Source organism: Callorhinus ursinus, unplaced genomic scaffold, assembly GCF_003265705.2.
Source record: "Callorhinus ursinus isolate GAN/ISIS: 27379988/994484 unplaced genomic scaffold, GSC_fseal_2.0 scaffold10, whole genome shotgun sequence".
Classification (NCBI taxonomy): Eukaryota; Metazoa; Chordata; class Mammalia; order Carnivora; family Otariidae; genus Callorhinus; species Callorhinus ursinus.
The window spans coordinates 66,269,091-66,287,275 of record NW_027397072.1 but is presented as its reverse complement, the minus strand read 5'-3'; the positions used below and the strand labels follow the sequence as shown (position 1 = coordinate 66,287,275).

Below are 18,185 nucleotides of genomic sequence, written 5' to 3'. Positions count from 1 at the left end.
ATCCCCTGGTAGGCTGTTGGGTCCCCAGTTTGAGCCCCTGTGCAGTCCTAACTCTGTTTTCTGTAACCATGTGACGCTGAGTGATAACCATGTCTGCCTCTACTGTACCACTGACCTTGCATTGAAATAACCATGTGGAAGAATAAATTGTTCAATGAGGATATATACAAACTATATTTAAAGAGCAATAGTGTCTGTGTCAAGAAACTTGTCTTATTTGTAAACATTTATATGGTATGAGTTTATGTATGTTCATAAATCCTGCACTGTGTTCTGTTAAAATATTGGTGCATGAACTTATTTTCAATTAGCAAAGTATAAGAAATACATCATTTGAAAACATTTTGGTATGTGTCAAATAAATTGGATCATGCAGACACAGCTGCCCCACGTGCGGGCAGGCTCTCTGAGGGGACCAGCCCCCACGCCCCAGAAGCAAGGGCTGTTGTGTGGGTGTACTCTGAAGGGGCTGCCATTTCAGGGAACCAAAATACCAAACATCCTTTAAGTCTAGAAGCTTTATTGATACTTTGCTTTTACAGTTCACAATGCATTCCACAGATTCAGGACAGCTTAAACCACAAACGTATAAATCTTCATTTTATAATTTTTTTGCATCACAAGGTTTGATATTTGCAAACAACGTTTTTGGAAGCATTAGATTCAGTCCGGAGATTCCGAGTTTATGACAAAATGAACTACAGGAAGTCTGTGCAGTGAAGTTTACTATGTGCATGGCATCGCCTCATGTTGCAAACAGATGGTAGTGCTCCTGGAAATGGATTTTCTTTTTCTAAGCTTATGTGCTCTGGAACTATACACGTATAACCAATGACTCTCTGAAATACCAAGCACTGTGGGATAGCCGGAAGGTAAAGGTCTAAGCTTTGTGAAACACTATATATAGATATATATATCATCTATATTTACTTATATTGGCAATTAATATAACAGTAAAATTCACAATACACCTAGAACATACCAGAATGGCAAGCTTTTTCACTCTTGCTCTAGTGGTATGATCTCGTCTAAACAAACATTTCATTTCAGAAAATCTGCATCAATCCACACAGACCATACACAGTGCACAAACTGTGGAAAGGATTATTTTTTTCAGCTCCACTTTCTCTGCGATTCCCCCCCCCCAAAAAAAAAACAGCAAGACTACCTGCCACAAGTGTAATATACAGCTTTCTCAGATCTTTTTTTATTCACCAGTGCCTCATATAGGAAAAACAAATATGATTACGGTTTAAATCCACACATAGCAGCTTACAATACTTAAGATGATGAACACATGGCAGTCAAGACAGGTAATTTTTCCTCAGACACCGCATTGCTAAAAATAAAGATCTGTGAAGCTGCAATGTCAAGGTTTCCTTCTTCCCTGACCCTCCCCCATGTAATCAAATGAATATCCCGTTTAAAGATAAACTCCTATTTGTTAATGATTTCTGGCTTTTTCATTCAGCTTTGCGCTTCAATCCAGGGATTTTTGCTTGGATTCTACAAATGAAAAGGTTGGGAAAAAAAGGTCAATGGAAATATTTTTCAATTTTAAGTATTTAAAAATGCTATCCTTCAAGAACTACTTGTGTAAGTGCTCAGCTTCCACAGGACATGAAATCCTAAGACTCAAACTGTAAGCTGTAATTTTGCCACCCTACCTCCTGAACTAGACTTAAAGCCTAAATACAACACAGAGCAAATGCAGGAGTCAATGATCCAAATGGAGAAAAATCTTTTGGCAATTCAGTCGTACTTTTTAGGTATGATTAAGATGTACTACTGATTAGGCCTATAAGATGAAAATACTACACTTTGTTCTCCAAGTCCAGCACACCTTATCCTTAGTGGGGAAAAAAAAGTTGTGGATTTGAAATACTTACTTAGCCATAGCATCTTTAACATTTTTATTTGCAAGTCCTAGATAATGATCTATCTGTGCCTGAAAGAGATATAAAGGAGTTACTAGAAAATTAACATTGCTAAAGAATCTTATTAACCGTTGCTATGTTCCAGCAAATTAAAGGCTTTAATAAAGGCTTAAGCGATATTTTTCATTTTTATAAGGCTTTGGAAACCAGCACTGGTTTTTTAATGTAATACAGTAGGGCTTGTGTTCTGAAATCTACAGTTAAGAAATTACCTGATGCCGTTCATAAATAACAGGAACGCTGAAGAGTGAAATCAGAGCTGAAAAAGCAAATACACAACCTCTAAAATAGACTGGTATGATTTAGGGAACAAGCACTGAAAAGTCACCTAACTGGTAAACTCATCAGTCAGTGTTCCTAATGAATGAATAAATACCCAAGGTTCTGGAGGCACCTGCTGGTGGACAGCCACTCAAAAGAGGAATGAATGAATGAAGCAAAGGATCCTGCCGGAACCATTCCTAGCTTAAAATCACATCCCAAACACCTTATAAGATAGAGGTACCCCATGTTAGTCTGATTTATGACTGCACCATCAGGTGAGGCCAGCCCCCATCTGGTTTATCACTGTGCACTGGAGCATTCTTTAGGAATTAAAGTAGCAATTCAATACACAATAGCAGTATCAGCAATTTATTTAAAGAGCTCACAACCTCAAATATCTTCCCTACAATATAAGAATTTTCTCCACTAAAATGTCTCTAAACTGCACATAATCTTACTGTGCAGTTTTTCATTCAAATCGTTCTGTAAACTTACCCAGAATCAGTAGCGTCAGACCGTTGAACAAAGCACCCACATAGGTGAACACCCACATCAACACTGCAAACTGTAAGGAAATAACGTCAGCCTATTAAAACAGCTCACACAAAGCTGAGGCTTTCAAACAGAAGCATCCCATCTAAATGCCAACCTACCAGAGGCATAATCGTTGGAGACTTGGTAAAGTAACAGGATATTTTACCTGTAAGTCACCAGTCTCAATTCAAAATTTCAGGATCCTAATTAAAATAGCTTTGATTCATTCTCTCTGGACTATACCAGGCCAAGTAGTTGACTGTTTTCTCTGACCAGAGAACATGCCAAAGGTATACCTTACCTCTTCAGCTCTGATATAGCATTTAGCTTTTAAATGGGAAGCCTGAAAAGGTATGCAAATTTGCTCCTAAACCTGATTTTAAAGCACTAACAAGTATTTCAAGATCGACATGAGCTGAATAATTCAGACATTAAAATCTCAGCTGAATAAGCAACAATGAGGCAGGGAATATTTATGATCAGAGAGAAGGGGTTTCAGGTACCAAAAATACCACTTCTAATATTTTATTAAGGATCAGAGGCATTGTCTGCACAGTGATATATATTTTAATAGATAACCCTGGAAATGAGGATGCCTCAATCTTATATACCCGTTAAAAAAACTGACCATTAATATTCTTTTAGCCACTGCCTTCTGTATACATTTAACAAACACCAATATAGTTCTTACTATATTAGTGCCAGGCACTGCTTTAAATGCTTTACAAATATTAACTCATTTATTCCTCTTAACAACTTGGGAGGTAGGCACAGCAGACGGAGACAACTCCAGAACAGACAGGTTTACTACCTTGCCTCGGATCAGCTTTCACTGTCTCCTCTAGGGGCGGGGACCTGCAGGGAAGTAACCAAACTTTCCTACTTTAGAGGTCAGGGTCTTAAAATCTAGTTTGGTTTTTGTTTTGTTTTGTTTTTTAAATCATCCAACAAAGCAGCTAGGGAAAGGCTGTTCTAAAAAGGGATTTCATTTTGAGAAGTCCTTTATTTCCTCTGCATACCTTATTCGTGAAAGGTTGGACAAGAAGATTTCAGAGTTTTATTCCAGTTCTAAAATTTGGTTGACTTCATCTAGTACAGACTCGATGACATGTTCGAAGCAGTTCTTGGAAGACTTAAAGTCAGTCTGGATTTTATTCTTCTTAATCAGTAATTCCTTCGCTTTCTATTAAAGGCCTTCATGTGTCTGGCATTAGCTCTGCCCTGATTAGTAGGTAACACAATACAATGGCACCGTCTACACTGATTAGTCAGGTACATACAACACGGTATACATGAAAAGGAGCGTGGACTGGAGTCAGCACCTCCATCCCCTAAAGCAGGGATCAGCAAACCTTTCCTATCAAGACAGTAAGATAATAACCATGTTTGGTTTTACGGGTCTCTCACATATCCTTTGAATGTTATCTCTGAAAATTTTTTGAATATTATCCTTTAAAAAATTTAAAAACCATTCTTAGCTCCCAGGCTATACCAAAACAGGCCATGAGCCAGGCGCCAGTAGTTTGCAGACCCTTGAACTAAAGCATATATTCCTCCATATAGTCATTCATTCAACAAAATCTGTTAGTCTACTATGAGCTGAGTACCAAGCAGTAATTAAGGTGTTCAAACTCTAATAAGCACATTTACTGTAGGTTAGGAACACACATTGGATTCCTCCACCAACTGTCAGTTCTACAAATAGCAACCTCTGGTTACCCCTACAACTGAATTTAATGTTCAGGTGACCAAATGTCAAGCATTCCTAACACCTGCCAGTTGAAAATCAAAAATTAAATACTGCCCTGGTCTCAGCAACTGCTATGGTAGAAAGGTTTGAAGCATGACTCCAGTTAGCAAGCCTTTTCCTTCTCACAGAGTTTTACAGACTCCTATTGCAGAAGCTAATTGTAACTTCTGGTTCTTAAGCAAGTCTGCTATAGAACATTTTCATGTTTTCATCCATCACCATCCACAAGTCTAAAGGGAAAAGCGTCAACCTTCTATATTTTAGAAGAAATTGCTTTAGCAATAACGATGCCTTTGTCCTGACAGAATTCAGATACTAACACACACAAGCTAAAAAGAAGTCCTAATTTGTCATTAAGTCACCCACAAGGCCGTACTCGAAATCCACAAGGAGAGAAGCCCAAGACTTCACACCTAGCTCATCTAAGGGACTCAAATGAGTCCCTTATGTCCCCAAATGTCACTGGACTTGCCTTTTGGGGGACACTCTGCCTAAAAGCTACACTACCCAAAGGCAAAGAAAGGAACAGAGGGAAGACCAAATGTCTGTGGGACCAGGCAGGCACCTTAAATTCACGAAGGAGCTTGACTAAGGACTGAGGCAAACAGACATACGTATTCTCCTTCTCACAGAGGCATGTATGACCCAGCTTCACAGACTGTTGCCATGCAAGTATTCCAGGCCAACATTGCCAAAATTTCCCATTTTAAGAGAGAAAGCAGAAATTCACATTTTTATGTTATCATAGAACTTTTAAATACTGCAATCTGGAGAAAATTTAACACTTTAAGGATTAACAAAAATGCTAGGTAAGGTTTTCCAGAGAATGCAGCATGAGAGGAGAAAGGAATGGTAGTTAACGATATGCATCCAGCAATTGCACAATTACTGGAACCGTTATATAATAAAAGCAACATATTTTTCTTTGCAAATATATTAGGTCAGTGAATCTCATCACAATGCCAGAAGTACTATTGTTATCCCTATTGAAGAGCAAACCAAGACAAAGAACAATTAAGCAAGTTGCCAGACCAGAGGTCACAGTGATCTCCGGTTTATCTGACTCCAGAATCAATGTGCTCTGCTGTACGGTAAAATCATCTACCGAGTAACCAAGCATCATTAGTGGGTATTTGCCAGGACTGTGCAGGCTATCATTCAGAGGCAAAGAACAAACACTTCAAAGAAACAAAACAAGCAACTTGCATTTTGGACCTACAAATTCTATGCTACGTGGCAACTATTCTGTGACATTATAGCCAATGCATATATTCACACGGAAATCAGAGATCATCTCTCTTTGAGCAATAACGAGAGAGGAGGAAAAAGGACCAAAAAGGAAGGTCTAATAAATCCTTAAAGTGAGCAAGGGCCATGTCTTGTTGGCCTTTTGTCCCGGGGGAATAGGGAATTAAACTTTAACTGTGTATCAAACACCTAATTAAAAAGCTCTGCAGATTTTTATTAGATGATGTCTCAACAACCGGGGGCAACATTTTAAGGAAAATGGAGGAAGGATGCATAACAGAATTTCAGACATTACTCTGGCAATTATGACATTTTCAAACATTTGCTGCATTTTTAAAGAAAATGCTTTGCCCTTTTTGAAATCTTCAGCCTCATTCACTAGTATCGCTTTGATTGCCTACATTTTCCCTAGCCCATTTCCCTTCTAATTTTTTTGTGAGCCGGAGAAAGCAGGAACTGTCAAAATGTGTATGTTAATAATCACATAAGAGCCCAGGGTCTAGATTTTAATATTCTTCTGGGTCAGCTATTTCTGGAGTTCAGATCTTTTAGGCTCACTTTCAGATTTAAGGTTGTATTCTGGAGCATTAGGATTGCCTGATGTGCAGGCAACTATCACTGGCAATTCTCTTATAATTTTAACATGCATTTTCACTGAAAGTCACAGAACTACAGTCATACAGAATCTGGTCTTTATCACCCAAAGCTGTATTACAGAAAAATAAGAACCTCTGCCTAAAACACCTGGTCTTGGTATCTGATAAAATTTTTTTTTTTTTTCGAGATTTGAGGTTTCAAAAGGCAGGATCCCTCTAATCAAACTTGGAGGCTTATTCAAGAAGCTCCAAAGCTGAGCCCAGCAGGGACTGTCCTATGCCTATTACAGTGCGGGTGGTGGTGAGTGGGAGGTGGGAGTGGGGGAAAAAACCATAGGCTGGGGTTTATAGCTCAATGCCACAACTTTTAAAAAAGTGATTCTCCCAGCAATATCCCCAGAAAAGTTAAATCACAATTTTAGGAGAAGGGTCCCCCATTCCTTCTCTTTCCCCCCTTCACAGTTATCGGGTGGTTCCAGTGTGCAGCCAAGACGGAGAACCACTGTTTTAAAATAAATGAACCCTATCAAAGATCCCTTACACAGAAGACCAATCACAGAAACAGAATTAAACCTTAACTCGGGATCTAAATATACTCAACTACCATATACTAGTTTTCTGGTACTCATGGGTATTATTGAAGACAAGGTTAACAGATATCACTGGATTAAGTAACGTTACCCTGCCTCTTTCTGACTTTTCAGAGACTAATAAAGTACACCAGACTCTCCCAAGAAAAGGCTACATACATGGCTTTTGCAACTTAATTTTACTAGAGGACATTCCTCTTTCCTTTCCTTCATTCTCCTCCCCCCACCTGATGTCTGGCACTCAGTAGAACAAACCCACTTTAAGAAACAGAACCTTTAAAACAAATCCTGAGGACTGGACAAAACATTTGGCTGCAGTGAAATTTTATACTAATATTTGAAATAGAATTAGAAATATTTTGTCAGAGATTTTGCCCATAATATTTGACTAAAATTAATCCTTTGGGAAATGTATCATTGCTCCATCTGTGGACACTTGCAATCTTTTCTAGGACTTAGAAGCTTGTAGTTAATTGCAAAGGAGCAAAACAAGTGGAACTTTTACACAAGAATTTAAAAGGAGAAATCTGTAAAACATGTCTTATTTATCCAAGTCAAACACCAAAAGGAGACTTAGGCCAGACACAGTGATGACCACCATGTCACATCAGGGCTTTTTCAGCAGGCCTGACGCCTCAGGAACCTTGGATTTGGTTATTTATTTTTTTTTTTTAAATCACAGTTGATGATGTGATTTTTTTAAATCACTATCAAAAAAAAGTAATAAGCAAGAAGAAAAAGTTTCACATGCTAAGACTAGTGGCTCTAAAATTTTCACTTTCTGAGGAAGAAGGTTTCAAATAGAAGTAGTGGTTAACTGTGACCCAGAATCTAAAAATGTAGATTATATAAATGTGAGGGCACCAAATTTATGAAGATAGCAAGTTACAGAGAAACCTCTTTCAATGAAAATTTTTGTTTAAAAGCTATTATTTTAAATACACCACAGAGCTTGATACCATGTGTATTTTCTACATTTAAAAACTTATGAGACTCCACTGCATTTTCTTGAATTTAGGGTGGTGTCCATCTTCCTAATGATGAATCATACAAAATCAAAGTAATTCATCTGGAAACTGGAGACACCAGGGCTATTTATGAGCAAACTTTCAACAGACTGAGACTCTAAATATAAGGAAATAAATCAGTCTAATAGGGCAAATCGTTTCTTCTTTACATTGAAAAAGTAAAAAAAGAATGAACTGAAAAAAACCTATTTTTGCTTGCTTTAGGGAGAGAGAATCTATCATTCTACTGGCTGTTATGGCTAAAGGGCAAAAAGTAATAGAGTCAGAAGGAAATCATTATCTTTAAAAAAAAACAAAAACAAAAACAAAACCACTCTGTATATACAAAAACTGTGGGGGAGTAAGAGTGGTAAATGCTTAAGGAACTACCTATAGAAAGGGAATACTAAGTCATTTTTATAAAGAGTCAAGAGTGTTAAGATTTTTGTTAGCTTTTGTCAATGAGACATTTTAAGCAAGCACCCTGTTTCTATAATACCCTTATTCAGTGGAAACAAACAGATGGAATCTGTGCTACTCAGACACAATGACACTAAGATTTAATTTTAATTAAAGGGGGTCAATTTTTTATTTGAATTAATTTTAAAGGGGGTCAAAAGGTAAAAAGAAAAAGTTTATTGACTTTAGAGGTACCCCAGGACAGGAAACAAAAAAGAAACAAGAAAAGGTTTAACGAAAGTCTCCCAAGCAACAGGACCACCAGGTTTATCAAGGAAGACTCTTTGTGTATATTATCAGAACGTGCAACTGAATTACCAAATGCTTCATGCCATCACCATTGCACAGGGAGAAAAAGACATAGCCTGCCTTACTCTTTTGCTTCAACAGATTTTGAGACCTAAATGCAAAGTTCATTCTATGTGTTAATATGTTGAAGTACCTGTTCCTTATTCGGAGCCCTGAATGAATCACCATGTGTGGAAGTCACCAAGCAGCTTTCCTTGAGCTCTGGGTTTGCCAAAAAACACTACTCGAGAAAACCATTCAAATAAATTTTCTTTTCAAAAGTACTTCTAATCCATAAGTAGTAAAGTAGTAAAATATAATTCTAATGCAAGTCTTCTTTTTTCAATATTAAGAATAAAGAATTTTTTAAAAAAATAAGAAAATTTCATAAAAATAAAGTGTTTCAGGAAGTAAATCTGCCTCATTATGTGCCACATCTGTTAATCAAAGGTCACATATATAAAAGCCACTCAAGGCAAAAATTTATCAAGTTCAATTTTTCTCATTTATGCTAGTTTCATCATGAATAAAATACCTGCTTTAAAAAAAAACGCTGAGCATCTAAGGTAATTTTCAAAAGAAATTAAAAATTGAGATTTAACAGCAAAATGAAATTCTTCATCTTAGAGAAGTAATTTATTCATAAAATTTCCTCATCTTTTTTTCAAGTATCTGTGCAAAACAGATTTAAAAGGTGTTTATAATATTTAATCAGGCCTTCTCTAACATTTTCATGCTCCTCTAGCTTTTGCCAAGTATTTCCACACATAACTGTGTACACATAGGACTGTATATAGAGGATAGTAAAATCTGAAAGAACAAAGAAGTTTGGACTATAGACATGTGGAGACTTTAAACTAAAACCTATAAAAACTGGAACATAACAAATCATTTATTATCTTTTGATATTAAATTCTGGGTATATCAAAAATGAAAAGCAAATAAACTTACCTTCAGAGAATCAACTAAATCATCAACTAAAAAGAGGCGTCTGAGTTCTTTTATAGTGCAGTTCACATGACCAAGAGCAGAGTTACTGTATTTCTGAACCAACTCCTCAGATATAGCGACTTCAGATTCCAAGTATGCCCTGGAAAACAAAACACAACCTAACGGTCACTGATCAGAGTGATTCTCCCTGGATGTCTATCAATCAGCAAGCATGTACCTGTAAAAGAAGACATTAATAAAATATTTTACTATAAAAACCTGTTTCCAAATTAAGCAGAATGTAAAAATTCACCAATCAATGCATATTTCATTGACATGCACAGGGTCAGCTGATGAGCACAGAAAAAATCATTTGCTTTGAAGTTAGACTGAGCTGGGCTTGAATCGTAAGCTCCGCCGCTTACTTGTCTGTTAACTTTGCAAAGTTACTATCATGAGGATTCAAGGAGTAGAGTGCTCACTACAAGTGGGCACAAAGAAGCACTCGATAAATGGAAGTTATTATTATGAATTTGGTTTTTTCTCTTCATGCTGACATTATGCTGTCTCATTAGATTTTCCTAACAAAGATCCTATTCATTCCCAAATCCTACACTCTCTCAGCCTAACTTTTAGGGGAAACTGCCCAATATGTAGGGGCCCAGATTGGGAAATGGCTGCCAAAAGTATGGTGCTAATGCTAGTAACACGTAATAGTTACTGTCCATGTAGCTGCCCTCATCTACACTAAGACAGCTGGAACCGTTCTAAGAAAACAACTGTAATGAAGAAGAAAAGTCACGTGCAGGAACGCAAGGAATATTTCATTAGTTACTGTTTCAAAGAAGCCATTTTATCTTGATAGAGTAGAACCAACTCAGAAATACTAAGCATTCTTTTCTATCATTGGAAGTAGCTCCTTATAACCCAGCCTCTCTCCATCACTCTCTGATGTTGGTGGACACTAGTTACTCATACTGGAAAGAATAGTCCTCTCATAACTCCCTGTCCCATAGTTTACTTCTGTAGTATGTCCCAAATATGTCTCTTCATTTTTATTCACTATGCTATCTCTCTAGTTTAAGTGTTCATTATTTAAAAACTGGAACATTCTTTCTCCAAACCAATCGCTAATCTGTCTGCATCCTAATCCATTCCTTCAGCCAATGCCAGATTAGTTTCATTTAAATTTTCCCAGATAGTGCTACTTAGATTGAACTCAGGTAGGAGTAGAAGACCTGCTACTATCTAGCTGTGTAACCTTGCAAAGTCATTTGACTTCTCAGGGTCATGGTTCCCACTCTATAAAATTAGAGAAACAGACCTTCTTAAATCTCTTCAGGCTCAATCATTCTGTAATTCTATGGTTCCAACTTTTCAACCAGAGCCCTCCTCAATCTTTCCAAACCGATTTCTCACTACTCACTATGTAGCCAAATATGAGCCATTCATCAAACATTTTTTAATCTTACTGCCTTTGTCCATCGTGCTGCTTTCCCAATCCACAATGCTCTCCTCTCACCCCTAGTCATAGCATACCCACTCAGTTAGCCCATCTCAAATCCCACCCATACGGGAAGCCTCTTTGGCTCTTTCTTCCCTAAGACCCTATTATGCAATTCTAATAATGCTTTCTTTTGTGGTATTATTATAGCATTGACCATAGCCAGCCCTGGAATATGGACACGTGTATACTTGTATATTTTTCCTACAAAAGTATAAACTGTTAAAAAGACCAGGAACATATCTTTACTATGATGGCACAGCACTCAATTATTATTGATTAACCAGCACAGATCAAGTTGTTCTCATCGAGTGAAAAATGATCAAAGAGTCACATCTACCCTTAAATCAGCAATAATTTATTTGTACAGCTCTGAGAAACACAGAGCAGAAGCCGGTGTAATTTTCAGTTGGCTTTCTGCTTCTTCGTACGGCTTTCGCCCGTGAAGACAAGGCGCCCGGCCAGCCGGCACCAAAGCGACGCTCTCCGTCCGGGGGCCCCATGCGTATTTACGCCCATTCAGCCGGCACGCGCGCCACACTAACGCAATGCCCGCAGAGCGCCGCTGCCCCAGGGCCCGCGGGTGGTCGGTACACGCCGTACAGCCCCGCCCTCGGTAGCGCAGAAACTGCCCAATAGGGTCAAACCGGCATGTTGGCTGAATGTCTAATGGCTCTAGAAATAAGGAATAAGAAAAATCTCTAGATTTCTCCCCCAAAAGTCTTCTTTAAAATGATTAAAAAAAAAAAGTCTAAAATTTATAGTGTAGTTAATTTAGAAGTTTTGGCTTGACAATATTTTTATATATTTCAATATATCTAATTCAAAATCATATTCCTCTATAGGAGGATATAGCTCTGCCATTTTGCAGCTGCAATTTCAAGTTACTGAACCTCAAGTATGTTTCCCTCTCTGTGGAACGGGCTAATACCATCTGTCTCATTGAGTGGTTATGAAAATTACGTCTGTACATAAAAGGCCAAGGATATAAGAGCCATTCATAAATGTTGGTCTCTCTCCCAAACTGATGTAGCATCATTACTTCACCAGTATGAAGAGCTAGAACAAAATAAATAACCAATCTTTACAATAAGCAAAATAGATCTTTTCTTATAAAGTCTGAAAATCAGTTTACATTTACCCATTATCAACTAGATAATGTTCTCGGTAGTTACATACTCATTCATGCCCACATAGATACTTGCCTTGCCAAAATAGTTTTAAAATATTCAAAATCTATTTGAGAGGAAAAAAATGATGTCTATACACAAAACAACCAGAGAACATTTCAAAGTCATACTTAGTGCAATAGGAAATGAACCCTCAGATCATTTGGAGCCAGTGTTAGGGAAACCTTCTTCAAAAAGTTACATCTTGAAATCAAACACAGAACCAAATAAAAAGTCTAATAGATTAGGTCATCTGAGAAGCTAAAAAGGCAGCACAAATGGGCACAAACAACACCCTACAAGGGGTGAATGAGACAAGATAAAGATATTTGGACTTGATCCTGTAGTGAACAGAAAGCCCGTATGCCTAAGAATATAATAAAATTAGTATCTGAGGAAAATCTGACAACATCTATAAAAGCCGAAGTAAACCAAGGTAACCAGAACCCAATTTGGTAACAAGTGAAGTCCAGCCAGCGTAGACAAACTTTTTCTGTAAAGGGTGAGGAGGAAGTATTTTAGGCTGTGAAGACCATATAGTCTCTGTCACAACTACTTAACTCTGCTATTACAGCATGATGAAAACAGCTAAATGAGTATGCCTGTGTTCTAATAAAACTTTATTTACAAAAGCAGGCAGCAGACTGGATTTGGTCCCTGACTATAGTTTCAGGAACTTGTGGTCTACACTGAGGAAGCAGGAGAAAACAACACAACTTATCTTCTTTACATGAGTTGGGAAAAAAGGTAACATCAAAACTGGGAGCCTGAAATGAGGAGAGTAGTGGTGTTACTGATAGAAATTGACAAGTTTGAGAAAAAATGTTCACTTACAGACATGATAAGTTAGTGGTTGTCAGGGAGTGGGTGGGAAATAACTATCAATGGGTAGAAAATGTCTTTTTGGTGTGATGAGAATACCTGGAGTTAGATGGTGATGACTGTACAATTCTGAGAACATACTAAAAACCACTGAATTTTATAATACATGCATTATATCTCCATTTTTTTAAAACTGGGAGAAAATACATGCTGAGTCTGAAGTTAGGGCAGAAGACCCAAACTGAGGTATGTCCCATTACCAATTAGATATGTGATGTGACAGTGTACTCATAAAAGTTAAGGGCAGAAGATGATTGTTTCGAGATAAGGAGTGGCCATACAGACGCTCATCAAAGGATAACAAGACAATACAAAAGTATGCGTCAGGGAACAAGAGGAAACGAGACAGAGAAGGAAGGGCAAGAGAACACACGGGCATGACAAGTTGGCATTCTGGGAAAACATGCACATACTAGTGGTAAGAAAGGTCTTTCAAATATCAGTATAAAAAGCAAGCAATAAAGAAAACAGAACTTTCACCAATCCTAACCATGTTAAAAAGATATAGTTCCCATTAAAGTAAAATTAGATAACCAATACCTAGTTTCCACAAATATTACTAACACATAGTCGAGTTAGGCTAACGACACACAAACGCAGTATTTTTCCATCTTGAGCCCATGAAATGACCTTTAATCTAAAAAATCTCAAAAGCGGATGCTTTTGGTATAGCTTTTTAGCAAAAATCTGCAATTATCTTTAAACAGTAAAAAAATGCATGCCTGTAACTCTATAGAATGAAGTCTTAATACTAATCCTGTTTATGGCATTGCCAGTGTGTGCCTTGTTTTCCAGACATCTCACCTGAATGGGTGGCCTTCATCTGATTTCTGGATAGCTTGGATCACACCCTTATATATCCTAAAGCTGATAGTCACAGAGAGCAGGGCCAAGACAATGTAGGCCGTTACACTCACAATGCTGAATACTGTCAGTGAGAGCAGCAGGAATAAGCTGGCACCAAACACTACTCCCGTCTTCTTCATGTCTCTCCAGTAGAGGAGGTCAGCCACTAAAAATGAGAAAAGGAGAAATCTGAAATTAGAACATTATTTTATCCATTTGGATTTGGCACATTTGCTCCACCTACAAAAAAAAAAATGTCTCTAAGGTAAAACCAAAACCTAAAGTGTTACAGAAAGATTAACTTCGTAAGCTGCATTTTAAACCCATTCTAAACTGTAAATTAGAATCAGACCTGCATCTATTTACCATAAATTTCCCCTCATGAAAATCTGTTTCCTTCATGTCCAAATCAGTCTGGCTATACAAGATTGTTCAATCTCTCAAGCCCAGTATAGCAGACTTCTAATCCAAAACAATTTTCTTAAAAATCATCTTGAGGGCTTTCAACTTCGTTCACTGCATGATATAAATACAAATAATATAAAAAAATCTCAACACACACTCACTGAAATGATACTTCAAAAATGTAAAAACATTTATTTGCAGAAAAACCACTAATTCAAAAAAATGTTAAGCAATAAAACTATGAAAAACTACACATAGGAGTTCTACAACTCTGCTTTTAAGAGATCTCTCTTCGAGAAACATAATGAAACTATAATCTAACCTGGCTATCATTAAAACAAAAATTTCCTACAAAGCCAAAGACAAAGGGAAACAGCCTTTAGATTACCTGAAAAGCTACTTCTCTTTGAGAGTAGATAAATACAATGCTATAAAAATGTAGGTGTCAAAGAAAACGAGAAAAACTAAATTTGTTACACTGTTTATATAATGTTTATTAATAGTAAGGAATCAGACAAAGCCAAACTTAGCAAGTTTGCTCTTGGCCTATGGTCACAGAGACCCTGTGGCGATCAAATATCCATAGGCCTGCGGTCTTAAGGTCGAGCTATGTACAACACACTAAGAATTCTGCAGTGTGTCAAAGGGTTCTTGAATTCACAGGCTAAACATAATTTGTCTCTCTCTGGATTGTGAACAACTGGGGAACTGGGGGAGGTTAGTGTCCTTATAGTAACATAAGTATGGGCATATTCTTGAGTACAATCTTAAATACCCGTTAAATTTTTAAGATAAAAAAGGTAACAAAGAAAAACCACATTTCCAGGGGCTGCTCTGGTCTTGAGGTTCTCTAAGGTATGTAACTTTCCTTTACTGTTAGGGGTACTTCTGCGGGGAAAACTATGTATGTGAAATGTAAAATGTTAAGAGTGTCTGACACATAACAGGGGCTCAACATTTATTTAGTATACACTTATTCTATTCTATGATTTGATTTAAATACTATTTTTTTTAAGATTTTATTTATTTATTTGACAGAGTAAGAGAGCACAAGCAGGGGGAGCAGTAGAAGGAGAGGGAGAGGGAGAGGGAGAAGCAGGCTCCCCGCCAAGCAGGGAGCCCAACACGGGGCTCGATCCTAGGACCCTGGGATCATGACCTGAGCCGAAGGCAGACGCTTAACCATCTGAGCCACCCAGGTGCCCCAAATGCTATTAATTTAACATTTTATGATTTACGGTTTTGTGTTCAACCTCTAATTTCAATTCTTTATTCACATTTTCCCCTATCTCAAGTTCGTTCCAACCCTGCCTAAAACATCTACCTTAGTTTTCTTCTATTCAACTAGTTTCTACTATTGTACCAATATAGTAGCACAACTGAGAAATAACCAGAACTTGAAGTAGTGCATCTATGCTATTAAAATGACATCATGAATAATGTCATATTGAATAAAGAGACAGCAAGTGATGCTAACAGTTTTGTGACATTTAGCAAACATTTATTGAGCTGATACCATTCAAGAAACTCAACCTAGTAGAATGAATTAAAAACCTGAAAATGGGGATGTGGACTTTAAGGCCCTGTCCAACTCTAACACACTACAATTCTAGGAAGACAGTGACATGTAAAAACAATGACAAAAAAATTATAAGAAACTGTTGCACCATCATGAGAATTCAGAAAAAGAAAAAAACTGGAGGAAAACTTAAAGATTGTGAAAAAGACAGAAGTTGAGCTGGGTCCTAAAGAATGGGTAGATCTAGAAAACGTAAAGATGCAGGTCTCATTATAAGTCTCTGCTAGCAATGGTTCTCCTAATTAATGAAGTTTTGATTTTTTTTTAATTTTTTAAGATTTTATTTATTTATTTGAGAGAGAGAATGAGATAGAGAGAGAGAGCATGAGAGGGGGGAGGGTCCGAGGGAGAAGCAGACTCCCTGCCGAGCAGGGAGCCTGATGCGGGACTCGATCCCAGGACTCCAGGATCATGACCTGAGCCGAAGGCAGTCGCCCAACCAACTGAGCCACCCAGGCGCCCTTGATTGTTTTTTTAAACAGGGTACCTGAGAGGGTGGGGGATGCAATGATAAAGATTGCTCTTGGTAACATAATTCCTTCCTGTGAGGCTCCCCCTGCTCCAAACAAAGCACCTAAGAGTCTGGTGTTGGGTCACCTACATTCAACAACTGGCTCCATAACTTACTCGCTATGTGACCTCAAGCAAGTCACTAAATCTCTCTGTACCTCAGTTTCTGTATCTATAGAATGTGTATTGCAAACAGGAATGATCCTATTGAGATACTATGAGGATTGAGAAAATGAATTAACAAAATTTTTCTTTAATAAGATAACAAATATAATGCATTTAATACAGTACACAGCATATAATAAATTCTTAATAAATGTCAGGGCTGTTATTTGTTGTTGTTATTATGAACACCATCACAGTCACTATCACCATTCTTATCAAGATATTAAATATAAAGAAAAAGAAAAGAAAATTTCAACCTCATGATTAACTTGCAAGTTAATAAATCATATTGCTGTTATAAACATGGTACTTTAGAAGCCACGTGGAAAAGGATTTTCAAACTTATCTAAGATTTCACTAATACAGAACAAAAAGTCGATAACCTAGAAGAATCAGCAAAGTAAAGTACACCTCATATTTTTACATGAACAAATGCTGCCTTTAAAAATGTATGGTTCTCTAAGTGCTCCAAAACATTTACTAACCTTCGAAATCACTACTGGTAATAAATTAAAATAAATGCAGATATTTCTCTATTCCTTACCATCATTAAAAACCATCCAATAAAACCTGATTATAAAAGAAATGACTTCAGACTTGATGACTAACCTAATTACCTAAGAGTTATTGTCTGGACAGTTTCAATGACTAGATAAGAATTATTTATAACTGGTCTATGATTTCTATATAGATATGGTAGAAGAAATTTCCAGTGGCTAGGATTCAAGAGACCCACAACCTAGTACTGGCTCTGCAACTGTAAAACTCTAGATGAGGCTCCCAACTTCTCTGGACCTCAGTTTTATCATCAGTAATCAGGGCATTAGATAAATGATTTTTCCTTCCCCTTCAGAAACTAACACACAGTCAGTACAAAGATACACAATCAGTCCTGCATTCAAATTCCCAATCAGTGGATCTGTATTAATGAGATTTTATTGCTGTATTATCTGTGCCAAATACAAATTTTAAAATATCTTCCTTTTTAGTTCTAGATTTTTTTAAGGGGAGAAGGGCTTAAATCATACCAGTCTTTTGAAATGAACCTTACTAAAAAACGCTTTCTTTTTTTAAGTGTCAAACTTTATCAAAACTTTAGGAAAACAAAAATTCATATTCCTACAGTTTTTCAAGCAATTATAAATTATATCATTATGGTCACAGTTTGATAGAAGCTTAAAAAGAAAAAAAAAAAAAAGACTGAGAAGCTACACACCTTTTAATCCTGACAGATGTTTCAGAAATCTTTTCCAGGTTGCTGATCTACATTCTCCACACCTCCCTTTATTTCCTGAGTCAGTATTTACCAGGTACTCACATTGTGCCAAATACTGTTTATAGACTATATAACATTATCTCTTTCAATTATTAAAACCCTAAGAGGCCAGCTTTCAGACAAGAAAGTGAGAACCAGCTCTTACATGACTGGACTCAGATCACTTAATTACTAAGTGATAGAGCATGGATTTCAACACAGGCTTCCTATTGATAAAACTCATATGCCCCATGTATGATGCCAAAC

At 37.1% G+C, this 18,185-nt stretch overlaps 1 protein-coding gene across 4 annotated transcripts in view; it reads right to left on the bottom strand.

The window, feature by feature from the left end:
• Positions 1–503: 503 nt before the first annotated feature.
• Positions 504–18,185, bottom strand: part of RTN4 (reticulon 4) — a 65,447-nt gene continuing 47,765 nt past the window's right edge. For all 4 annotated transcript variants that reach the window (XM_025868833.2, XM_025868834.2, XM_025868835.2 and 1 more), the window contains 6 exons: positions 13,963–14,170; positions 9,625–9,763; positions 2,697–2,766; positions 2,150–2,196; positions 1,890–1,948; positions 504–1,506 (listed from right to left, as the gene is read on the bottom strand). In XM_025868833.2, the coding sequence (XP_025724618.1) occupies positions 1,464–1,506; positions 1,890–1,948; positions 2,150–2,196; positions 2,697–2,766; positions 9,625–9,763; positions 13,963–14,170 (566 nt within the window). In that variant the 3' untranslated portion in view covers positions 504–1,463. The remainder of the gene's footprint in view (positions 1,507–1,889; positions 1,949–2,149; positions 2,197–2,696; positions 2,767–9,624; positions 9,764–13,962; positions 14,171–18,185) is intronic.